At 40.6% G+C, this 27,076-nt stretch overlaps 1 protein-coding gene across 9 annotated transcripts in view; it reads right to left on the reverse strand.

Annotated features, from left to right (window-relative positions):
- The window catches only part of LOC139442238 (centrosomal protein of 170 kDa-like), a 182,877-nt gene that overhangs the window by 48,789 nt on the left and 107,012 nt on the right, over window positions 1–27,076 (reverse strand). For 8 of the 9 annotated variants that reach the window (XM_071223020.1, XM_071223016.1, XM_071223017.1 and 5 more), the window contains 3 exons: window positions 24,952–24,996; window positions 22,310–22,721; window positions 8,984–9,109 (listed from right to left, as the gene is read on the reverse strand). In XM_071223020.1, coding sequence (XP_071079121.1) covers window positions 8,984–9,109; window positions 22,310–22,721; window positions 24,952–24,996 — 583 coding nt within the window. The remainder of the gene's footprint in view (window positions 1–8,983; window positions 9,110–22,309; window positions 22,722–24,951; window positions 24,997–27,076) is intronic. The other variant, XM_071223019.1, reaches the window with a different exon arrangement.

The raw sequence follows: 27,076 nt of genomic DNA on the forward strand, positions 1-27,076 counted from the left end.
TGACAAAATCATTAACAGATGTATGAGTGATTTTACAAAAAGCTCCAGGTCCCCTGGATCCTTTCTGGATCCTCTTTGAGTTTCGGGGTTGGGTGTTTTCAATATTCCCCAAGCCTACCACTCTCTTCACAGACTGGGGGAATCTAACAACAGCTTCAAGCTAGGTGAGACAAATATATAATGGATGCTGGTACTGGGTATCTGGGCAACATCAGTCATGGAGGCACCTTCTTTCTCCTTCAACACTCTCTCATGTTTGTCACACCAAAGAAGAGATAAGCTGCCCACCCACCCAACTTTTTAAAAGCTGTTGCTTCAAGACCAGCTGTTCTCACTTAGTTCGCCTTGGTCTCCAGCTAAGTGGGGGGGTTGGATAGCCAAGTGGTTAAAGCATTTGCTTGTCATGCTGAAGACCCAAGTTCGATTCCCCACATGGGCACAATGTGTGAAGCCCATTTTCTGGTGTCCCCCGCTGTGATATTGCTGGAATATTGTTAAAAACGGCATAAAACAATACTCACTCACTCTAGCTAAGTATTCGATGAAATGGTTTCAGTAATAGTATGAGAAGCATGTCGTTTTTAACAGTATTCCAGTTATATCCCTTAATGTGGGAGGAGGAAAGCCCCAATTCATGAAGGTCTCAGTCATTTACCACTTTGGCAAAACCCACAAGCACAGCTATGGTGCTGACAAACCTAGAACCCTAGAAACATAACAGAAGCAAACCAGGATTTGAACCCATGATCACAACTTTCTGGTGTGCCCCTGGGATGCAATTAGATGATTGGGCCACGCACCATGCCCCTCAAAGTACAATAAAAATCCTTCCATTTGCTGGCACTTGGTAACATATTAACCAGGGACAAGTAATGAATAAATTCTCAAAATTCTTCCTCCATTAACTAGGCCTCAGACCCTAAGGCACTCGACATCAGGCCAACCCAGTGAAACATGGAAGCATGCTCAATGCGAACTACTTCAATATTGAAGTGAAGATGACAACACAGAGGCTAGTTCCACCAGGAGACCATTCCACTTTACATTGTTATTGAATAAAGAAGTGTAAAAAGGGCATGTGAGAAATAAAAATTACTGATTGAAATTCATTCTTCCCGAAGTGAGTAACTGGCAGCATGAACCCCTCCAGAGTGGTATTCCCAGTGTCAGCTCGTACTTTCTCCAGCCACATTTAAGCACCATCCCAACAAGCTTCACAAGATTTGATCACCAAACAAGAATATCCCCTCACTCCAGCACCACATGAACCGTTCGAGATTCAGCATCTACTCTGGACCTGTTTCTATAATCAGATGTATGTAATTCCATAGAGCTTCCTACAGAACCATGTAATATGGCTGTGCGGCACCTATTTACAGGAATACCTGCAACTGTAATCTTGGAGAATCAGGGACCTGGCATGATGGGGGCAATTACTTCACCCTGAAACTACAGCCACATCTTGCCTATTGGACTGGCTGAATTAACTGCTGTGTCGGACCTTGACAAGTGGGAAATATTCACTGACTGATGAGTCAATTCTGGATGTCCGAGATTCCAAATTGAGCTTTCAGATGATTGTGCCAGCGACAAGCAAAATTAACTTTTTCTTTTTTCAGAAAGCCCTTTTGACAGAGCATTCACAGCAGTTAATTATATTTAAAATGAATTAATTATTAGCAGATGAGTGTTTATAATGAGTTTAAATCTCATCGGAAAATGTGGCTAGTTGTGAGATGAATTTACAATGGGCAAAATTATTTTAATTTAGAAAAATATTTGCATTGAAATGGATTGGTCTGCAAGCAGGCTCTGTTTGAGATCATGAACATTCGACCCAAACCACTCTGCAGGTGTATAATTATATTCCAGAAAGAAGATTGTGGCGTTCAACACTGAGCTACATTTATGCACAGTATAATCATATGACATAGCTGGGGAGTTATGAGACATTTACACCTGCAGGCTCTTTATGACTTAAACCCATGAGCCAATAGTCCCAAGGCCAAGTCTATCAAAACTCCTCTGCATGTGATATGAGAATATTCAAGAATGAAGTTCCAACACATAGCTACATTTATACACAGTAAAGTCATAAGACATAGCTAGGGAGTTATATATACCTACAGGCTCACAACAGGAGTAGGATGAAGGGCCAATATCTCCTCAAGAATGAAGAACACACAGCTGCTGCAAGGGAGGAGGTGTGGCAGGTTTCTGTGATGTTCTGGGAGAGACTGTCTAGTCTACTTCTATCACTGGAACACTGCCATACCTATTGATTTCTACAAAGCTGTCTGTATTGTGCAATGTAGGCATCGCCATGCCAATGTTGGGCGATACAGAGCTTTAATAAAAGATCTACGCATAGTCTTAACTATCACTCTCTGTGGGAATGACACAACGCATGACCTTTTGCCAAGACCAACCTCAAAGTTCAGGGTGTTGGTCACAAGGTTTGCAAGAAAACAACTGATGAGGAAGATACGTTTTCACAGTCAACTGTATTTTTTAAATCTGCTATATTGTAACACTTCAGAAACGGGTATATGATTGTGTTTATTCTGAAGCTTCAATGGATAAGTAAAGCCAACATATTTTATTATCATTATATTTTTATTTGATCTAATACACCATATACACATTGACATGAACAGATTCAAGTAATTAGTGATTGTATTTGACATGTGATTTGGCATTGTGGCTATATTAAGACTTCATATTACATGAAGATGACACTCCTTTACAGCATTTGTAAATATCGTTAACTGCCACAACAACACAAGATTTCAGTGATTCCAATAAAACTCAATCAGCTACAAATTTGTAACATCACTGTATTATTTAACGTAGGCACACAGTGAGTGAGTGAGAGTGAGTGAGTGAGTGAGTGAGTGAGTGAGTGAGTGAGAGTGAGTGAGTGAGTGAGTGAGTGAGTGAGTGAGTGAGTGAGTGAGCAGTATGGTACTTATATCATGGATATATCGCAGGTCGTAGGTGTTGATAAAACACACAAAAACAGATAACAAACTAAGAATCATGACAAGGACGTGACAAAGCAGGGACCTGAACCCACGTGGAAACTGAGGTCCATGGTGTGCACTACTAATTCTACAGACTTAGTCGACATGGTCGATCATACCCTACAACCATCAATGACTCACACACCAAAACACATGAACCTAGAACAATAAAACCACTAACAACATTGTTATCAAACTGGGTCAGTTTATCACAGGTATAACCACTGTGTCACCTAATCATGACCATCTCACAACACTGTCCAGGGCTATTGCTACTCTCTCTGAACACAACAATAAAGTGGAGTACCTCTATTCAGATCTATGTCTCATAAGCTGATGACCTCAAATCATGTAACCAGTGAGAAGGAGGCCTCAATGAAGTAGTCACCATACTTCCAACCAGGTGACCATAATAGTTCAGAGAGATAACAAGCACCTGTCAATAAACCAAGGACTTGGTTGCAAACATTGTCATCTCACAATAGATTCCAATACAATCCTAACTGATGTCAAGGGTTTCCATAAAACAATTACTACTCACAGATAAAAGTGTCAATTACATCCATATCTTCCCATAGAGAAGGCTCTGCAGTGATTCACTGCAAGCTAGAGCTTATCAACAGGACGTAATCACATTCACTTTCGGTTTCAAAGCCTCTGTCTCTCTACCTGAAGGTGTGGTGGGGTAGCCTAGTTGTTGAAACATTTGCTCATCAAAAAGGCCTGATAAAGGCCTGGGTTCAATTCCTAACAATATTACAAGGTCATTTCAGCTGTCCCTTTGTCTTGATAAAGCTGGGCATTTGGCAATTGTGGAAGACAACCTCCTCATGCCTAAATTCCTAGATAAACTTAATTTGATTTTTGTGAACATTTTGCAAAATATTTAAAAAAGTAAAAATAGAGTATGTGGTGTCAAAGTGTCTTAGTATAGAAAGGTCTCTTTGAACAGATGTTGAAATAGAGTAAGCATGGTTTAGAGGTCTTTAGCTGACACAGCAATTTTACAGTTTCACAAAATGTACCTGTGGAGAAGTGTCTAGGGCAATAATTATTAGTTTAAATCATAATTTCTAGATTATGTTAATAATTAGAACAAGTTGTCCCTATAAGAGTGAGTGAGTGAGTGAGTGAGTGAGTGAGTGAGTATGGTTTTACGCCGCTTTTAGCAACATTCCAGCAATATCACGGCGGGGTACACCAGAAATGGGCTTCACACATTGTAACCATGTCGGGAATCGAACCCGGGTCTTCGGCGTTCCTATAAGAGACTGAAGTCCTTAGATACTCTACTGTCCACATATCTAGACTTGCCTATGAGGAAGATAGAATGACAACATATCCATGGACTTTTCTTTCAGTACAGCCTTGGAGCAAGGCTAAATTGAACCTAGTACACAACTTTAACATCAACCACTCTCCTGTCTTTGAACAGCATTTAGAAGTGATACACATAAGAGAGAAGTTATGGATGTCAACTTCCATATTGTGAGGAACACAACGTTTTGGAGTATACGCTTACTCCTTCATCTGGTGAACCACTGTCCTTCTTCACACAATGACAGAGCAACAAGCGACAATGGATACAAGTATGTACACAGTTGACTTATCACCCAGATCACACTGAGGGAGATATTGGCCACAAAATAAGTATGAACAAGAGCCATTGTACCAGTAACCTAATATATTGCATATACAACCTCCCAGCAACCAATACGAAGTCCTCATGCATTCATGAACCAAGCACTTATTACCAACTAACCTTTTCAGTCTGACCATGTATCTATTCATTAATGTGATTATCATAGTGGGTCAACATATCCTTCCTCATATGATCACACCAATAACGCCAATAACGGCAATACTCATCTTCCTTAATCCTATGATAGAGGTTCTCATATCCATAGTCTATAAATGTCACTATTTTTATTGACTTGTGGACCTTACTGGGTCAACATGTTCTTCCTTATATGATCTGGGCTCTGTTCCACAAAGCGATCTTAGCACTAAGACGACCGTAACTCCAACACTATACACATAGACTTACAACAGTCGTAGCGCTATGATCGATATCAGGAACGACCATCAGGCCCAAAACGCCAATAGTCATCTACTTTTATTCCATAATAGGGCTGAAGGGGTCACTGTCGGCATAGGTACTAGAGAAATGTAACCCAGGTAAGTTTCTGTATACAGAAATGTACCCGAGACAAAATTAGAATACAGAATCGTACCTGGTACCCTAAACAGCGGACTGGTTCACGTTTAATTCCGGTTCACCTGACTACAAGTGCATGCGTCCTACTTATACACGATCTTTTGCCTAAAGCTCCCTACCCTTGCTTACCATTACAGCCTTGTCAAAGGCATTCAACTTCAGAACATAATCCAAAAGTTTACTCCTGACGAACGCATACTGCCATGTTGAATTTAACCTTGGTTTGGCATACAGGAAATAACAAATACCTAGAAAAACAGTTACACACAATTCACCCTGAGGCGGAATGGACTCATCCTAGGGTACGCTTCTGTATTTTGATTTTGGCTCGGGTACATTTCTGTGGTACCTGTGCCGACAACAACTCCAGCCATAATAGGGGTTCCAATAGCCATGCTCTATAAATGTGACTATTCTTATTAATGTTTAAGTAGCATTAAGCTCAGGACAATGAGATATACTTACAAAATCACTTCATGAAGCAGTAAATCCAACAGAACACAGGTATCCATTTGCAACTGGTGCTTCCACATCAAACAGGCCCCACCAGCAACAACTCAAGACATCATGTGCATCAAGTGTGAGCTCCACATTACACATGCCCCACCAGCAACAACTGAAGACATCATGTGCATCAAGTGTCAGCTCCACACACAGATTCCAGGCCTAACTGCTCAAGATGTCAGCATTGTCTAGACAAAGGTTCCTGCTCTTGCAGAACCACAGAGCATCACCCTGCCCTACATCAGCCCAGACAAACTGACCCTTCTTTCATGGCCCTATCATCAAACTCCAATTAACACTAGACTTCCATCATCAACATCCCTAGGGGCCAGGAGGGTATGGCTGCTGGGGTTATATCATCCCTTGACACAGCATGCAGATCCAGATGTGCTGGGGCCAGGAATCAGGAAGCCAGTGAGTGAGTGGGTACTGATGTCAGCAATATTGCATCAGTATGATAATGGGGAGACCAACCATATGGTTCACACACAACTAACACATGGAGAAATGAACCTAGGAATTGGTGGAATGGACTCACAATTTATCCCGGAAACTATGTCACACATTGTGGCATAGTCCTGCACCATGACTGTGGAATATATTTATTTTATGAAAAAAAATTATAATCCAGAAACACATACAAAAGCAAGACCAGCCAGCGCTAGTTAGCTTTATTCCATGAAATCAGCATAGGGAGATATTTTTTTTTTAGAGTCAAGGAGGATATTGTGTAATATAAGATTTCATGGAGTAAATGTTAGTCTAATTGTGGCAAAACACTGCTAAATCAAGCAAACGGAAATTCTCAAAGCCAAATTTATTTACATTAATTTGTTTAGTTACTGTAAGTGCACAGGGAACATGAAACAAATATGAAATGTGATGCCTTTAATTGTGTTTATGTATTCACCCCATAGCAAACAGAAATCAGTGCTTATGCCATGGTGAATACATTGCAATGATACTTATATAAACCTCGGTTCATCCATTACATTTAAACTTATTAATTACAATTGATAATTTGATATTTTCTTTAACTAGACAAACGGGATTGGGTGGTCAGACTCGCTGACTTGGGTGATGCATGTCATCATATACAAACTGCATAGATCAATGTTCATGATGTCAATCACTGGATTGTCTGGTCCAGTCATGATTACTTACTGACCGCCATCATATAGCTGGATTATTGCTGAGTGCGGCGTTAAATGAACAAACGACTACACTACATGTATGGAACTTGTACCTGCCCAAGTAAGTACTCCAGAGACCCGCACTTCGGTCCCTGTAACACTGGTCATAAACAATATACCCTGCTTGCAAAAATAACTGACACACACATGCACAGATTTTTTGAGTGTTTACATCAAACCAATGTGCTAAAACCTAGCTTCTCCCTAACAGTGCACCTGTCAGTCACAACATTATGTTTTCCTAAGGTATACAGTTTGTAATAAGTATAATAATGCATCATCAACTCCTCCATCACATTTCACACAACATCAGCAGCCATCGTCCCTTGATAACTACCATGCCATATATCACTACAACAACCATTGCTTGGGTTTCAAGTGTGGCAACTGTGAAGTGGTCACTCTAGCCTCCTCAAGCTGATCCCCTGACAACTATCACCCCATATATCACTGCCTCAACCATCACTTGGATTTCAGTACACGGCAGTAATTAAGTGTGGCAACTATGAAGTGGTCACCTTCACGCTAGCCTCATCAGGTCGAGCCCAGAAGATTCCATCATTTACCATCACAGAGAGTTGCCAATAGACTTACACAAGTCTCTAAGGTAATAATTATTAGTTCAAATCATAATTTCTAGATTATGTAAATAATCAGAACAAGTTGTCCCTATAAGAGACTGGTGTCCTTAGACTGTCCACGTATCTAGACTTGAACCCAGATGTATGACATGGCTTTGTCACACCAGCCATATCTCCTTATCTGTTGGTCACCAGGCTTGAACACAAATCCAAGTGAGTTAGTGAGTGAGTATGGTTTTACGCCACTTTTAGCAATATTCCAGCAATATCATGGTGGGGGGACACCAGAAATGGGCTTCACATGGTGTACCCATGTTGGGAATCGAACCCGGGTCTTTGGCATGATGAGCGAACGCTTTAACCACTAGGCTACCGATGGCCCCAAACACAAATCCAAAATATGGTGGAATATTGTCACGAATTAATACCCAAGACAAAAATATATTGTTCCAGTTTATGGTGAGAGACAGGAGGATAGAATTACAATACATCCATGGACTTTCTTTCAGTACAGCCCTGGAGCAAGGCTAAGCTACCTACCTAACCACCACATCCAGGTGAGTGGTTGACAAAGCCTTCACTGATCCCTAGGCCAACACCATGAGAGGTGGGGCAATCGCTGGAAGATGCAATCAGTTGTGAAATGGCTAATAACAGATGACGGCAAACAGATTCCCGAGAGAGAAGGTAACCCAAACACCACTGCATTCAGATTATATACTAGATTATATCCCCCTACACTGGCTACAGTGTTCAACATGCTTGGCTGTACTGCTTCCGTCAAGCTTCTTGTGAGATATAATCTTATACACACACACTGCGTGACATTGGTGAGATTTATGCTGTTGCAGAGAGCATGAGGGGAACAATGAAAAACGTTTACATATTGGATGATAATGTACATAACGCTTTTATATCAGACCAACTCCATGAATGTCTTAATTGTGTTTTCAGCTATATATGCTACTCAAAAGAAAGATTAACATAGTAACATGAAAGAATTGGGTGTTCCTTAACTTCTTTTGAGTAGCATAACTACTGACATATTCACTGCTTTAAATCAACCACTTTGTACGCGTTCATTCAGCAGTGCTGCAACTGAATGCTTTTGTGGAATTTTAGAAAGCGTTGTTCAATGATTTTATGACTTGTGTGAATCCTATTGAAAACAAAAAGAGATCCTAAAAGATGTCTTGAATTGGGTTTTCCTCTATATTAGTTACTGACATATTCAATGCCTTCAATCAACCACTTTGTACATATACATTAAAAGGTGCATGACACCAAATAATGCTAACAGATGAAAATAAGAATGAAATATTTTAATGAAATAATTTAAAAACTTTGTGTGAATCCTATGAACAGCAAAAGATCTCACAATAGCAAAGATACTTCATGACAATTCATGACGTGAAAAAAATAAAATTCTAGGAAACCAAAACCAAAAGCCGGGAGCTGACCTACCTGTATCCCCATGGACTGAACTTCTCTTGGACCCCGGCTTTGACGGGTACGAATCTGTCCCGTCCTCCTCTCCCCACCAATCAGGCTGTCCGTACAGGGGCGTGCATTTCTTCACAGTTTCTAATTCTGGAACACAAAAAATATGCATAATGAGTTACGAGCCTCAGTCGCAAGAGCCCATTACTGGGTGTGCATACAAGTGAGGCACGATGCAGTACTAGCACATGTGTGCGATGCCTCCGACTCTCCTGTGGTGGAGATAGAGAATCTCCTGTCATGGAGGTAGAAATACTGGGAGCTCAGGAGAAAAGTAAATAGTCCTCTCACCTATAATAAGCCATTCCACACGTTAGACACATTATTCTGATTGAAAATAGTACTTGATTTGCACAATTTTCACATGATATCTTACGGCATTTACATCCAAAATATGATTATTTGTTAAAAAGTAATTATTAATTCCACATGTTGCATCTATGTAATAGTTTACATTCATAGTCATAATAGATAACTAATACATGGTGTTCTGAAATCACATCACATTTCAACATTAGAGAATTTGATCTGCACAAATTACATGTAATCAGATAACAGAATCTTGCACTCGTTAGTGAAAACCCCAATCCTGTACAGGTTGACTAAAGAGCTCCTCCACAAACCAATGATTGCCAAAAAATATTCCAGTCTCCTATCACATTAATCACATTCATGAAAGCAATGTTGCTTCAGGTGAAAAAATGAATTCTCATCCTGTTTGATGAGCATCCATGTTTTCAAGTTTGACTTTTTCTTCAACTCGTGGTGGTACTGACACCCCTGACGTTGTGCAGGAGTTGAAGGAAAGCGGTATCCTGGTGGTAGCCCGGAGAGAAAAGGAACAACCCCAGAGTCTAAAGATCTAGAGATTGCCCATGCAAATTAGTTCCCTGCTCCCCTTTAGTGACATTTAGAGAGTCACTTATTCATGTTATTGGATCTCTCACCATAAACTGGAACACTATATTTTTGTCTTCGTTATTAATTTGAGACCATATTCCACCATATTTTGGATTTGTGTTTGGGGCCATTGGGTAGCCTAGTGGTTAAAGCGTTCGCTCATCACGCCGAATACCCGGGTTCGATTCCCGACATGGGTCCACCATGTGAAGCCCATTTCTGGTGTCCCCCGCCATGATATTGCTGGAATATTGCTAAAAGCGGCGTAAAACCATACTCACTCACTAACTCACTTGGATTTGTGTTTAAGCCTGGTGACCAACAGATAAGGAGATATGGCTGGTGTGTCAAAGCCATGTCATACATCTGGGTTCAAAGGGGGCTTTAGAATGAATTCTACATTGCAGCCTAGTTTTCATGCCAGACTGCACCAGGTGGATACTGAAATATTATACAGTGCCATATTGAAAATGGTAATTTCTGCGTATACAACCTAACATTACTGTGTAACTAGATCCTGTGAGATTTTTTCACATTTGCTGAACTCAACTCTTGTATTCTCATTTAAACCCAAAAGACAATCTGCCATGATGCAAAATGTATGGTGAATCTTGACTTTCAAAACAAACATTCCTCATAAGCAAGAGAAATTAATGGCCATGGCGCCTTGCCAACATGTTTTCAAGAGCTTCAGGAAGACATATTTTAAGGATTAATTCAACTCCACTGCATTGCTGGGTTATAAAACATCTTATACAACCTCACAAGATAAAACTAGGATAGAACTTCCCAAATGAAATGCAAAAATCTGCTATGAAAAAGCATTTGGAAGACCACTTAAGAGAAACAGGAACATAAAGAAAACAGACAGTGAATGGAAGGCAATAACTTAAATGAATGCAGCAACTTTGACAAGCAATTTTAACCTGCAGTGGAAAGTGAAAACTAATTAATGTCATGTTGTTTTTTCTATGGCAAATTTAAAGAGGCTCTTGTCTGTAGAGTGCCTGAACTCTGCTGGCTTGGTGCAATAATGTCATCCTCGATCAGGCTCATTCACTCACTCACTCCACCAAACTGCCATGGGGCTGCTACGTCTCTGCACAGTTACATCTCGTACTCCAGGAACTCGACTAGTTCTCAGGCGACATGATTCATTCTCATTCTTAATTCATTACAGGTGTTTTCCTCTAAAAAACTTGACATCAAAGTTTGCAAATTTTATCTCCATGAATCCCATGGACACAAAGACTCGGAACACCGTCATTTGACACTGTACAGGTGTACAGACCTGATGCAGTAGTGGCCATATTTGTACACTTTACACAAATGGCAACACCTAAAACCTGTAGTGTCTTCTAATGCAGAAGAGTACAGACACAAATTCTCAACCAGGTTATACACAACTCAATGACGCGTATATTCAACTGTTGTATTACAGCTGTCCAAGAATGCTGACATTGATTCCTGTATTTGGGATTCGCTTGAAATATTAAACATCCTCCTACTATTTACCATCTCATGGACAAGCAGAGACATGACCACTGCCTGTTAGTCCGAGGCTAATGGAAATTGAGTGAAACTATTGGTTTTTCCCAATGAACCACAAGTCCAAAGTGAGCTGCAAACAGATTGACCAATGGTTCACACTAGTGCCTACCCTCATGGACAGGTGACCCAACAGGTGACTAGAAGAAAACATCAGACTGAGCAAACTCTGACAAAACAAGATAATCAAAACACATCATTAAAACAAATTAACCTCCTCCAGTTCCCAAATCTACAACACCCAAATACCTTCAGTAGGCGATACATTGCCCATCCTGCAGCAAAACATTTCGTGTTGTCCCTCCTCCTTGTCCACAGACATCTGCATCAAGACAGCAGACGGCAATCTGACTTTCCAAGACTGTCCCAGGCAGCTCACCTCGCTCCCTTAACTCCACCAAACTATGTCTTACCTGCACATCTGTGCCTTATACACAAGACATATCATCTTCCATCTGGCTGCAAGGAATAACTCAGCTTGAGGAAATACAAAAACAATTGCCTCCACTTCCTTGGTAATCATCATGTGTTTTCCCACTTAAACACTGCAAGTTATCTGTTGCAGTTCTGGAGTACTCTCAGTTATTTGGGTGCTTGCTTTTCTTCTTCTGTAAATGACCTCATCTGATGCTATTTATGCCCATGGGTTCAGTTAAAGCTGTCCAATTGTCACCTTAATCACCTATCACATTCATGCGCTCCTTGCATAATGGGTGACTTTTATAGCTCAAAGTAGATCTTCCTTTCACTAGCTGATTCTTCAATATGGGAACCAGTTTAGTATTTTGCTTACGGAGATCAATATCAAGTCTGTTCCTCACATAATGATGGAACTATAAAGTGAGTCAGTTGGCAGCCCAAGGTTGCTTCATGTCGTTCCAACACACCTTTGTCTACTAAATCAACATTTACGATGAATATCAATACGGCAGATTACGGTCAGCCTAGCCCCACACCAGAATGTCTCAACACATGGCACTTATTACAACATGTAGATTTAAACAGAAAATGTGCTCAAACTCAAAGTATAGACCCCTGTTAAAGTGTAAGCAGAGACCATATGTCGGTAGATTCTGGTGTAAGAGAACACAACCTTCTATAAAAATATTCTGTAAATTTCAAATCAGAAGAGCTAAGAATGAGAAACCTGATCAATATTTTACCCCATACTTACCAACTTACAACAGTACAGTAAATGTTTAATTATCGGGACTGACACAATGTGTAGTAGTTGCAGCTCCTCACAACCTCCCTATACAACCACACTGACATGCAGTTCCCCACCACTTCAACTCAAGCCTCAAATTTCACAAGCATGAAACCGGAGTCACAACCAGTAATCTATATATACCCTTTGTCTGGGATGCCTCGTGCTGATGCAACACAGGGCTGACAGTAACATACTCCACCACCCTGACAGCAACACCCTGCACAATCCAGCCCATGCCATGTGTGTCGTCACGCCCCACTGCACACAGACTTGCACAAGTCTCTATTGCCTAATTATTATTGCCTAATTATTAATTCAAATCATAATTTCTTGATTAGAAAAATATATGAACAAGTTGTCTCTATAAGAGATAAGCATTCTTAGACTTTCAACATATCTAGTCTTGCCTATTAGAAGGATAGAATTACTATACACCCATGGACTTATCATTCTGTACAGACTTGGAGCAAGTCTACACTGCACACAGCTACACCAGCAACAAACACAATTGGCATTTATTCCATTTTCGCTCCATTTCAATTCAACAAATGCACATCAGTTTCCATGATTTGCCACAAAGCATGTTGAATCGCATGAACCAATGGGCGGAGTGGTCTTCATAACTTCAATGATGCAGCCACCAAGGCCTGGGTTCAATTCAAATGAGAATTAAGTGACAGCACTTGAGTTGTATTCATCCTCTTCCCAACATTCTGGGGGTTTCCTCTGTCATCATCAATGTCCTTTATTATGTCCTTGGACAAGGATTAGCAGACATCAGCATGTGGAGAGTGTAAGGTTTTCTCTATGTGAGCTTTCTGGAGCTCTGGGCCCCGTCCCACAAAGCGATCATAGTGCTATGAGTGTTGTAAGGCTAGGTTAAAGTATGGGAGTTATAATCTAATCATTTGAGCGCTACGATCTCTTTGTGGAACAGGACTGTGGCTTATGTGACACACCTCCAGATAAGCTGAGTATTTGTGTAAACTACACAAAATGAATCTCCATTACCCAAATAATTTTGAGTCCCTTGAGTACAAATATGTATAACAAATTTCAAAAACGCAACAGTATGATAACACTTTGAGTAATGACCTAATATATCCACTTCTACTTGTATGTATGTCTAAACAGATCCCTATTTTCTGATCACGGAAAGGCATCACACATGAACCTTACTGCTGTGAATACTAAATAAAACAGTAGCTATGTCAGGCATATTCTTATTGACAAGTATATCGCAGTAGTTTATTCAACATTTAGACACTTGGGGAAGCAAACAAACAGATACAAATTAGAAGTCACCTGAAACAGCATTTCAAGCAGAATGATCTATAGAGAATACTACACTCATTCTCGTTAGATACCATTTTTACGACACGAGTGGACTTTCTATGGTATCTGACCGAGCGAAAGCGAGGTCAGATACCATAGAAAGTTCACGAGTTTCGTAAAAATGGTATCTAACGAGAATGAGTGTGGTATTTTATTTATTACCCACGTTAAATATATATTTAAGTGTAAATACATAACAACTTTCGTTCGTTGACAGACCAAACTGAAACCGGTTGCAAAATCTGGTTGCGCATGAATATTGATATATGACCAAATATGGGCATTGTTGACATGTTTTTGCATACGCATTAACAGCATGCGCCTGCTGTTCTGTTTGCAAACAAACCAGCACCGACGCTCAAGATCCTTTTGGAAGAAAGTCTTCAACTTATGGTAATTCAAGCGCCATGTTGTAAGTACGCAGGACACCGATAAGAAAATTTGAAATGTCACATTAGCGCCGCGCTTTGAATATCGGACCAACAGTCGGTCACACTGCCGGGGTCCTGTCTGTGCAATCAAAATGGTTCGGTTTCCTTGATCTATCAGGTGAATTTATATCATGTTCGTACCATTTTGGAAGAGGGAAATCAGACTGTTCGCCAAAGACATTCAAGTTAACTGTACCACCCTTCACTGAAGACGTGAAAATCAACAAACTCAAGTCTGCTTGCATGGTAGTGACAGCTTCGAAGGGCAAGGTCGCCACCGGAATAAGAAAAGACAACCGCAATCCACTCACAGCGTTTTACGCTAGAGATAGGGAATTTTACTGTTCACATTTGGGATGTTTGGGGCCACAAAATCAGAAGTCAGGCACACTTCCACGGAGTTTTCGAATGATTTTTATCGGAACTGTGAACTTTAAGTGATCTGGTCGTGCTGTCGTGTTCGTTCATTCATGAACAACACCTACCGAAACAGCGCCACAAAATACGCTTCAAAGGGGACACCGATGGCACAACCGGATCATCCCAAGTAAGTCTAGATATCTGTCCAGATAGTTTAAACAGACTTTATTTCACCACGCTTACCCTTTTACGTTAAATCAAATTGAAAGTTGCGAAAATGGTCGGGTGCGTCACGCTCAAGGGACGCGCTCGATCGGCAGTCGTACATTGTTAATCGATTTATAGATCTAGCTCGATTATACGTCTGTAGGAGCTCTATGCATAACTTATATTGAATGCAAACCGAATTTGATGCGTGTGACTATCTTGTTTGGTTTAATAAAGTGTTTGTAAATATCTCTCGTTCTCATGAATTTCTTCAGTTCTGCCTTGTAATCGCAAAATGAATGACGTCTCGCGATTTTTTATGAATGAAAAAAGTAGTCCCGGTGTGACAGAGGTCACGGTTATCCAATCAAAACGAATAAAACAAGGTCAACCTTGTACGACACACGTGTGACGTACGGATTTAGTATCTTACCACCTGTATCTTCACCACGTGGGTAATAATTTAAAATATCACTTCATTGGTGTAAAAATATCCAATAGACTTGATCAAAGCAAACTATCAATGCCCAATGTGAATGATAACATGTGAGTAAATACTAGTACTCAATGGATAACAACGTTATCTACAGCCCAGCACTATCTGTGTGTGTAGATTAGAGCTGATTCATTAATGGTCGCATTGTACTTCAGGCGGGAGTCATTGGGGAAATTCACAAACAAGGCAAGTTAAATAGTCAGTTCTCCCTACAAGCATGGTATGCTGGGATCTTGATTGCCTCTGAATTAACAGCCGAGATTGACATCAAAACTTTGTTTTCTCAAACATGTACGTCCTGTTGGAAATCCAGTGGATAGAATAGTCCTCAGTATCCCATACTTTTGGTAAGAGCAGACAAGAGAAGGTTGGGGTGTCCAGTTCAGAGGCCTGGGCAATTGCCTGTCGTGCCTAGGCCTGTCGTGCCCGATGGCATGGTGGCTCATGCTTTTTCTGATTGGCCTTGATTGTTTTACAGGCTGATGTGATATAGCTGGAATACTGCTGAGGCATTACACAGAACTCACTCATCCTCTCAATCAATCCTTTACACTGTAGGCAGGAGTAACACTGACGTCCATAGCACAACACCAGAGCAGACATGTTGCTTCTCTGGGCAGCAGCAAAAAGGAAGGAAGCTACATTGATTCGTCCATTACTTCTGTCAAAAAGTGGAGGAGGTATATCTGTGATCAAAGTCACAAAATATATGGCTTTTGATAATTTGCAATAAATATCAAAACAACGTAACTATGAACCAAAATACTGCTTGCTCCTTGTTAAATACTGCACTCAGCAATGCTGCAGCTTTATGGTAGCAACGTATATAAACAATCACGTCTGGACCAGACAACCATGATTGATATTGTGAGCAAACTCTCACGCCAACCAGGTAAAATGACGCTCCATCAATCAAGTCATCGAGTCTGATCATCGGATCCTATTACTTCTTCACATGACAAGCATAGGTTGCTAGGGACCAATTCTAACCAGGAATAACCACAAAGTTCAGAACAATACCAGACTGTGATGGAATCGGTCTCCCCCTCTGATTCTCTATAAAGGCTACATCGTCATCCAAGAATACTCCATCGGGGTACATATGTGTGCAGCATGTTAGACACAGGAGAAAATATATGCCAGGAGTGTTTACCTCAAATAAACACGCAGTTCACAGCATGCATACCTTTCACCCTAACACAATCGTCCTCATGAAGCTCTGCTCCAACACAGGAATTAACAACCTGTATCATGATGGATGTCTTGTCACTGAGACTTAATGCAAACAAAACTGATTTAAAAAACCATAAAAACACCATTGACATCAGTAACACTAAAAGTGCATGGGGGACACTATTCACAGCTTGAATTGAAGATCAATATTGTTTTATGTGGGAGTTGATTGAGGCAGTAGTTAGGATAATACTAGACATGCTGTATTTCCACAGTTGTTTCCCTTTACCGTTGCATTAATTAAAAGTAAATATTAACAAAGTATTTTATTTACTGTTTCTGTTTATCAAAACTTGAAAAGACAAAATGTTGTCTTTCCATCTGAATCTAAATTTATCAAATATAGAATCCTTTTATTACTTATAAGTGATGGAAGTCAGCAAGCATGATCTTTTCAACATCACTGTTTATATATAAGACAGGAAATCGGTTAGACTAGTCTCTGAAATGAACAAATTTTACAGACAAAAACAGTTGTTAATTATAGTTATGGAAAATAATAAAAAGGAACCCAGAAACTCTCTTCATATTCAGACACAGCAGTAATCTAGATTTGGCAACTTCTAAGTAATGCCTATCAAACAATTTAATCTAGACTTGCCAAATATTATAGACTCCCATGGGCTGTATTGGATATATTTGTTTCAGGGTCTGTATGACAGACTAGAAATCTGTGGGCATCAATTGAAGTCATCAATGTGTGTATCATGCACATATTTTAGATTCACTAACTCACTGCTTTCCCAACAAATGTTTAAACTCTTTCACAAATCCAGTACAAACATTTGTTACGGGAGTAAATTAACATCAACTATCATCACACAGGTAATTACACAGGTAACATCGACACCTGTAATTTCACACACATAATGAGCACTTGTCAAAAATGAATGATTGGAATTTACTATGGCTGCCAGAGCTGCCATATTCATATTGACATTGGAATTCTTTTAAATCAGATCATCCATACACAAATTGTAGCTTCACAGATCTTGTGGTTACAGTTTGTACCCATGTCGGGAACCGAACCTGGGTCTTCGGTGTGACGGAGCGAACGCTTTAACCACTAGGCTACCCGACCGCCCCTGTTGTTACAGAAGAGATTAAAATGTACATGTTTATCACAAAGGCTTACCAATACAATATGTTCACTAAGTGTAGCTGCCAGCTACCTGATGATACATAGCAGTCTGTATGTACTGTGAATGAAAATAATATGCAATATCTTTCTATATAAGGTACATTATGTATATCTACCTTTCATGTTTATAATTACATTTTCTCCCAAATGCAGATAGTTTGTACCCTGCAATACATGGGTGGTCTGAACAATGAAATTCTTGATTCTTGTTAAAGGGCACACTACAGATGTTGCACCATGACATAAGTTTCAGCTCTGGTGATCAAATGACATCAAAACCATATTTCATAATTTAAGAAAACACACTAATTCAAGTTACATAGCATAGAAGATAACAAAGAAATGGGAGGTTCAAGACAGAGTTGACAACACAAACAGCATTAGTTTCGACATCAACTACAGCAACAACCTGTACAGCAACAAGGTCATAGTTGACCGCTTCCCCTTGACATTCCCCCAAATGTCTGTCGACTCGTCCCCCCAGCACCTCGGCATCTTCAGGCAAGGGGGCACTCCAGTGGCTATACTGATGCTGACAACATGACCCGAATATCTGATACAGATGGATGCTACAGATAAGGGCTATTTGTCTTGTTGAACTGAGACGAGAGACCAACAATCACTCGGAGTAGATGGCTCGGAGATCATGGCATGGCAAACTGCCATGTGATTCTACCATTACAATCAATACAACCGTTCTGTCATAGACAGTCGTTAACAGCATTTCAACCACCATTTAACGATGGCGGGAGACACAATGACACAAACATGCATGTGGCCAACAAACCTGATATCCCCAGGAAGCTCTTGTGATGTCAACTACGCTCTGTAAAGTCACATCTATTTATAGACTGTCATCACAGGCACTGAGTCTTGCCATGTCCGAGATGCTGAGCAGACAAGGTGATCTGACCTCACTCTCTCAGACTCAACAGTCTTCCATGAAATAAAACACTGCCTAAATCTCCCCTGTATCTAGAATGACCACTTGACTGCCAATTTTAAATGACATTTGTGACTGCTATCCCATCCTTGCTCCCTAAAACTCAGTTTCTGAAGCCAAATTAGTCATGGGCTATAGTCTGTTCTAGAAAAGCGATGAGGGTACACGGCTGAGAAAATCAATAACTGCCTAGTTACAGTTGTCAGGATGACACAGGAGACAGGGAATCTATCTCAGCTCTGACCAGCTCATCAACAGGATCGATTACCTTAACTTGTAACAATACAATAAAACACACTCAATCACCCCAGCTTGACAAAAAAATTAAGGTTTTTGGAAGGATCTATAGATTTGCTCCCAATAGTATAGGGACTGTGTGACCCTTTTGCCTACTTGCTTATTCAGAGTTTTGCTGAATCAGCAAGAATATTGTGTGTTTTGTGCCAAGAATTACCATTTCTTTACGATCCCCCTTATGGCATGTGGTTTGACATGTTTGAACTTTGTAGCTTCCTTGGGAGACATCAATATTTAATTTATTCCAGATATTGAATTTCAAATCAAGGCATGTTAAAAGAAATTATTGATCTCTGTAATTTGTTGAAATGAATTTCATTATGATTGCATGAAATAATAACTTCCTTCTTTATATGAATTTGTAACATTCACTAACAATAGAGAGTAGTTATTAATAAAAAAGCAGAGAATGTTTTTTACCAGTAGGACCAACAGGTCAGTGTAAAAGTGTAGATATTTCTGGTTTCATAGCAATAAAACATTGCTGTGAGAAACAGGCCTACAATTGCCTCACACTGCTGCTTAGTTCAAATCATTGTTCATCGATAAACGTCTTACCAAACATAATTTTTATACCTTAGAATACCTCATATTGGCACCAACAGCATCGTCCATTTCATAGTTTCATATCAAAATATTATCAAAAAGAAAAACTGTACAAAACAGTACTCAAAGATGTATCTTTACCGAGCCCTGAGGTTCTCTTCATCACGATACCCAACAATCACCAGTCCCCCTCAAGTGTCCACCTCAACCAGTTTTCTGGGGTTTAATAGTGAGTGAGTGAGTGAGTGAGTTGGGTTTAACGCCGCTTTTAACAGTATTCCAGTTATATTGCGGCATGTCAGCTTAATGTGTGAGGAAAGCCCGAAGTGTTGCAGGTCTCAGACGTTTACAACTTCGGTGAAACTTACGCGCACGGGTATGGTGCTGACATACCTAGAAACATAATCGACCAAGGGATTGAAACCCACGTGGAACAAGGGATTGAAACCCACGTGGAACAAGGGATTGAAACCCACACGGACCAAGGGATTGAAACCCACATGGACCAAGGGATTGTAACCCACTCGGACCAAGGGATTGTAACCCACACGGACCAAGGGATTGAAACACACATGGACCAAGGGTTTGAAATCCACGCGGACCAAGGGATTGAAACCCACATGGACCAAGGGATTGAAACCCACATGGACCAAGGGATTGAAACCCACATGGACCAAGGGATTGAAACACACATGGACCAAGGGATTGAAACCCACATGGACCAAGGGATTGTAACCCACACGGACCAAGGGATTGTAACCCACACGGACCAAGGGATTGAAACACACATGGACCAAGGGTTTGAAACCCACGCGGACCAAGGGATTGAAACCCACATGGACCAAGGGTTTGAAACCCACGTGGACCAAGGGATTGAAACCCACATGGACCAAGGGATTGAAACCCACATGGACCAAGGGATTGAAACCCACGTGGACCAAGGGTTTGAAACCCACGCGGACCAAGGGATTGAAACCCACATGGACCAAGGGTTTGAAACCCACGCGGACCAAGGGATTGAAACCCACATGGACCAAGGGTTTGAAACCCACGTGGAACAAGGGATTGAAACCCACATGGAACAAGGGATTGAAACCCACATGGACCAAGGGATTGAAACCCACGTGGACCAAGGGATTGAAACCCACATGGACCAAGGGATTGAAACCCACATGGACCAAGGGATTGAAACCACTTTTAAAAGATAAGCAGAAGAAGAGATGCACAGAGAGACATTCCCCACAGAAATCAAGCTCTGTGTCCTGTATGTGCTCATGACCTACATTTCAAACAGGCCACTGCATTTCCTGATCAGTTGATAACAAAGCAACAAAGACTTCTCGTGTATTTCTCATTCTCATCGTCTTACCGATATACCTACTATTACAAAAAAATCAAATTCATCTTTAGTTATTATTTGTGAATGAAATGAAACAAAACAGACAATCAAGATAGACCTTGTTTGGATGAATAATTTCATCTGCTGCCTTACAACAAAATACAGGTGAAAAGGATGCTGAGTGAACACCCTCGGCAGTAAAACCCACTGAAGATATCTAGGTTCCCCTGTCCCTTGGAATTAAACCAGAGGACACGTCAGCGATAATCCACAACATGAAAGCACAATAAGATCTCAAAGAGCCCTTTAAAATATTCTCAGTCTCCACCTGTTGATCAAACCTGCAGACACCATTTGCTGGTATGTAAAGCATTTACAGATTTCTTATCAGTGATTGTAATGTTGGGAGATTTAATGGTTGATTTATATTTTGGTGTTACAATATAGCAATGCATATTTTATTATTAGTGGTAAACGAGGACGAGTTATGTCCCTTTGAACGGAAGTGGGGAAGAGCACATGTTATGATTTGAAGAACGCGTTGCTGTGAAATGTGCGGGATTTGCCAAAACGATTGTGTTACACATTGAACTTGTCAAGTGAAAGTGTATGTTTGTGACAATGTGTTATGCTTGTCTGAATCCTAACAATGTTTTTTACGTGGCCAACGATCACTGGTCTCAGTAATAAATCCATAAAAAATCATGAAGTGTTGCGTCTCATTGCTACATCACAAGAGCATGAAACATCATGCAGATATGTGGAATAAGCTAAAACCACCAAATCAAGAACCATTACAGTGATTATGTACAAAGTACAACACCCACAAACAGCAGAATAAATCTCAAAGACTCCCTTTAAATCCCATGTCCTCAACTGGACATTAAGCAACAGATATGCATATGGTTGTGGAGCATGTATTACTGCACATGTATCAGTGATTGTCACTGAAGGTCATTGATGGAAAAACCATCTCAAACAGCCCCCTTAAGGCACACATACTCTCCTGGAGATTCCACCAGCAGTCATGGTCAGTAATACACATGTTCATTACTCCATTCATATCACTGATTATACATGGAAGAATGTGCACTACAAGCAGAATAAACATCTCAAACAGTCCCCTTAATAATAATAATTCCGACTCTATCATGAGCATGTGTTTATGAACCACTACCAAAGACACACAACCTCTCCTGGAGAATACACCAGCAGTCATGGCAAATAATACACACTTCAGTTATGTGATTATACAAAAAACGATTATGCAAGCAGAACAAACATTTCCAAGAGCTCCTTCTCACCTGGTGGCAGCTGATGTCGAGATCCACTCCTAGGTATCCGTGTAACGGCGTAATCCAGGTAGTCGGCGTTGTTGCGGGAGTAGCACATACACGGAGCATCATGCACGGGGTCGCTGTGACCCGCATGTTCACACGATGAGTGATGGGATCCGTCCCCATTAGATGGGTACTCGTATCCATTGTTTGTCATATTGCCATCAGCCTGGTCACCAGCGTCGGCGAAGACGGACGCCACGTGGGGATGATGCCGCCCCTGACGTAGCCTCTTCCTGGGCCAGGTGTTGGATCCAAGACCAGGATTGCCGCCTTCTTCTGCTTCCTTCTTACCAAAACTGCGATGCATATCCACGAAATTTGGCTCGACGGTTTGATGAACACATGTGTGCTGGATCTGCTGCTCGGCTATACAGCCCTGAAACAACAAACAGAAAAACAACGTATCAACTGTTGTTTACATCATCTACCGACAACAAACAACCATCTTCACATCTCCAAAGTCCAACTGGAATATATGCATCAAAGTATGCTCCAACATCAAGGAAAACTAGAACAGTGCCCTCAAAAACATTCTCTTCAAAGAACAGTCAAATATCATTTTGTCGAAGTATATGGACTTAAGTATATACTTTGAGTTATGCCAGGTTCGATACAACCGAAAATGACGAATGAAGAATGAAAACACAGTAAACAAGATTTTACTTCGAGACAACTGTAAGTTTAGTTCGACACATCAAAGTTCGACACAATGGTGTCTGACTGTATCTATCATTTTCTTCACAAGGCAATCTCATCAAAATATTAGAGGGCTATAGGGTAGCCTAGTGGGGAAAGTGTTTGCTTGTCACACCGTAGGCCAGGTTCAGTTCCATGTTTACAATGTGTGAAGCACATATTGGTGTTCCCTAAATGTGATATTCTGGAATATTGCTAAAAGAGGTATAAAACCATACTCACTCACTCACTAAAATATTACTTACTTCCACTGTCAACAGTTCCCACTATGCTATCACAGCCATATTGATCCTATTCTTGTATAACTGTGTCAAATGTCCTAGTTAGTTCAGAGCACGATCAAGCTAAGGTATGCTGCTCTACCAGTTTACAATTAATCTTGGCACTGATTAGCCTAACGAATGAATGTAATCAGGGCCTGGCTCTCATATCAACAGGAACATTTTCTTATCAGAGAGCAGAGTAATTAATAGCCTGAACCACTCAGTAAGTAACAGGTGTCAAGCTTGTTCTCAGACTCTGGTCAAAAGCCTCTCATTAAACTCTCTCAGGTAAATCAGTGTAAATTGTAAACAAACCTTAAATAAACTCTAAAAGAAATCTTGAAGGGATTATTTTCCCCAAAGGTTATTTATATCAATTCCACATGAAGGAAATAAAACGTAACTGTGGATAAACAACATACTTACATAATCATAAGAACTCACTTCAATACCTTTTGTATTTATATTAATGTAAAAACCGGTGTGCATACAGTGTAAAGCCTATTTGTCAGACAGTCTTGGTTCATATGTCAAGATGCAAGAGGTAGAACTAGTACAGGGTTGATATGAGGCTAAGTTCCATTAAATGAAGAAATTAAGTAAAGAAAAAAAGACATTTCTTAAAATTTCATTTTACTTTTCAATATATTTTTTATCTCAACAGTAAAAATTGATCTGAAATAATTTCATGAATATACTTTTATCCAAATACAAACTATATTTTTATCTAATACAGACTCAGTGCTTCTTGATCACAAAATCACAATTACTACTGAGTGAGTGGCTTTTCTTAGCCATCATGTGAGCTTTCTTCTATCTTGCACAGCAGCAGGTGGAGCATAGTGCATGTTGCACATTAACGACCAGCATGTATAAATAGTTACCGTCAACGGTACAGGTAACAAGAAGGACATAACAGAAATGAGTGAGAATGTGAAAATGTGAGAATGTGAGTGAGTGAGTGAGTGAGTGAGTGAGTGGAGCCACTTTTGGCTCCATTCCAGCCAACTGGGCTTCACACATTATGCTGATGCTTAACCCACTGGGCTAGCACACACCCCTGACTGACACAAAGGGAGCAGTGGCAAGTGAGGACTTGGAAACATAACGAAAACATAATCAAGGCAAGCTAAAACACACAGCCTGCCGATTTGAACTGCCTGTTCCTAAATGACGAACCTTAATGTACAAGAAGTTCAAGAATACCTGATTTTTTCATGTGTCATAACAGATTAACCATAGTCCTCTGAAAACATTGGGTGTTCTTCTGTCATGACAACTGGGTGCTCTTTTCTTCTTTTGAGTAACATAGTTCATTTACTGATGAAACACATTTCATTAATGCACAAATGATTATGAAAAATGACAAATACCATTCACTTGAGGAAATATACAGATTGTAAAATGATCTAAGAAAGCATTCAGATGTTACCTTCGTTCGGTATAATGAAATAAACTTTCTCGTCACAAGCATACTGACAATTAAAAAAATATAACCATCCACCAAAGTGAAAATAACTGCATGCCAGACAGCAAATGAAGTTGAAACCAGACCCAAAAACAGCCAATAAAGAGGATAAAATTCCCATGAACAGAAACACAGAAAACAGGCGACAAAGCGGGGATGATACAACATGAGTTACCTACCCTTGAAACCTGATTGAAAACCATCTGGCTTCTACTTCTTATCACCTAGGTTCAGAATAAAATAGTCACATCAAATGGAAGTTACACGATCTAATTACTTTGAATCATTGAACCGTGAAACTGGCTGCATCATTTCACTTCATATCCTGAAAGTTGTACCATGCAGACCATATCGTAATGTTCTGGTTCACAAAGACGTTCCAAGAAACTGAGTTTCAGAGTAACTGATAAGTGTTTACAGGTATGCTCTCGATGTCATGGATGTTACATAAACATTCCGGGGCACACAGTCAGGGTGTGAATAATCTTACAGTTTCCACGTTGGTTCCAACATGAATCACGTCGTGTCATTTCATCAACTATGTAGACCTCATCAGTGGCCTTAGCAACTGGCAATTACACATACAGCCTTTGTCATCATCTGTTTAGCAATCAATAATTCACTAATGCTGTTTTCACCTGGAGCTGTCACACTTTCACCCACAATGATTATTGATTACACATAATCCTAGACCAGTCTCTTACACTCCAATCCAACTCGTGAAACATTATTTCATTAACACACATTAACCCATAAAAGACATTCCTATACATCAATGTCATGCCAATCAGCCTCCCCTGAAACATTCATTACTGTTGCTAGAACTTGAACACAGCAGTGCCATGTCTGAATAATCAATACAGGTTTCCTCTCAACACATCACACTGCCCAGTTGACAAAAAATACACACGTTGTTGTTACAGCCATGATACGAGATGCAGTGGCCACTTTGCCTACTGATGCATTCACCTGAGATGCCTGTTAGACAAGGGCTCACGATGTGTCTGACTCTACGATGGTGTACACTGACTACGATGTGTCTCTGACTCTACGATGGTCTACACTGACTATGATGTGTCTCTGACTCTACGATGGTGTACACTGACTACGATGTGTCTCTGACTCTACGATGGTGTACACTGACTACGATGTGTCTCTGACTCTACAATGGTGTACACTGACTATGATGTGTCTCTGACTCTACGATGGTGTACACTGACTACGATGTGTCTCTGACTCTACGATGGTCTACACTGACTACGATGTGTCTCTGACTCTACGATGGTCTACACTGACTACGATGTGTCTCTGACTCTACAATGGTGTACACTGACTATGATGTGTCTCTGACTCTACGATGGTGTACACTGACTACGATGTGTCTCTGACTCTACGATGGTCTACACTGACTACGATGTGTCTCTGACTCTACGATGGTGTACACTGACTACGATGTGTCTCTGACTCTACGATGGTGTACACTGACTACGATGTGTCTCTGACTCTACGATGGTGTACACTGACTACGATGTGTCTCTGACTCTACGATGGTCTACACTGACTACGATGTGTCTCTGACTCTACGATGGTGTACACTGACTACGATGTGTCTCTGACTCTACGATGGTGTACACTGACTACGATGTGTCTCTGACTCTACGATGGTGTACACTGACTACGATGTGTCTCTGACTCTACGATGGTGTACACTGACTACGATGTGTCTCTGACACTACAATGGTGTACACTGACTACGATGTGTCTCTGATTCTACGATGGTGTACACTGACTACGATGTGTCTCTGACTCTACGATGGTCTACACTGACTACGATGTGTCTCTGACTCTACGATGGTGTACACTGACTATGATGTGTCTCTGACTCTACGATGGTGTACACTGACTACGATGTGTCTCTGACTCTACGATGGTGTACACTGACTACGATGTGTCTCTGACTCTACGATGGTGTACACTGACTACGATGTGTCTCTGATTCTACGTGCTGGAAAGACTTACGTGGGGATATGGGGGATATAAGAGACACATCATAGTCAGTGTACACCATCGTAGAGTCAGAGACACATCGTAGTCAGTGTAGACCATCGTAGAGTCAGAGACACATCGTAGTCAGTGTACACCATCGTAGAGTCTAACCCGTGCTTGTGCATTACACCAAGATGGTAAAAGTCTGACACCTGCATCACTTTGGGACTTCCTCACACATTCACCCAACACATCGGGATATAACAGTATATACTGTTCAAAGTGGCATGAAACCTAACTCACTCACTCATTATTACT

Source organism: Haliotis cracherodii, unplaced genomic scaffold (genome assembly GCF_022045235.1).
Source record: "Haliotis cracherodii isolate W230 unplaced genomic scaffold, xgHalCrac1.p SCAF_5, whole genome shotgun sequence".
In the NCBI taxonomy this organism is placed as follows: domain Eukaryota; kingdom Metazoa; phylum Mollusca; class Gastropoda; order Lepetellida; family Haliotidae; genus Haliotis; species Haliotis cracherodii.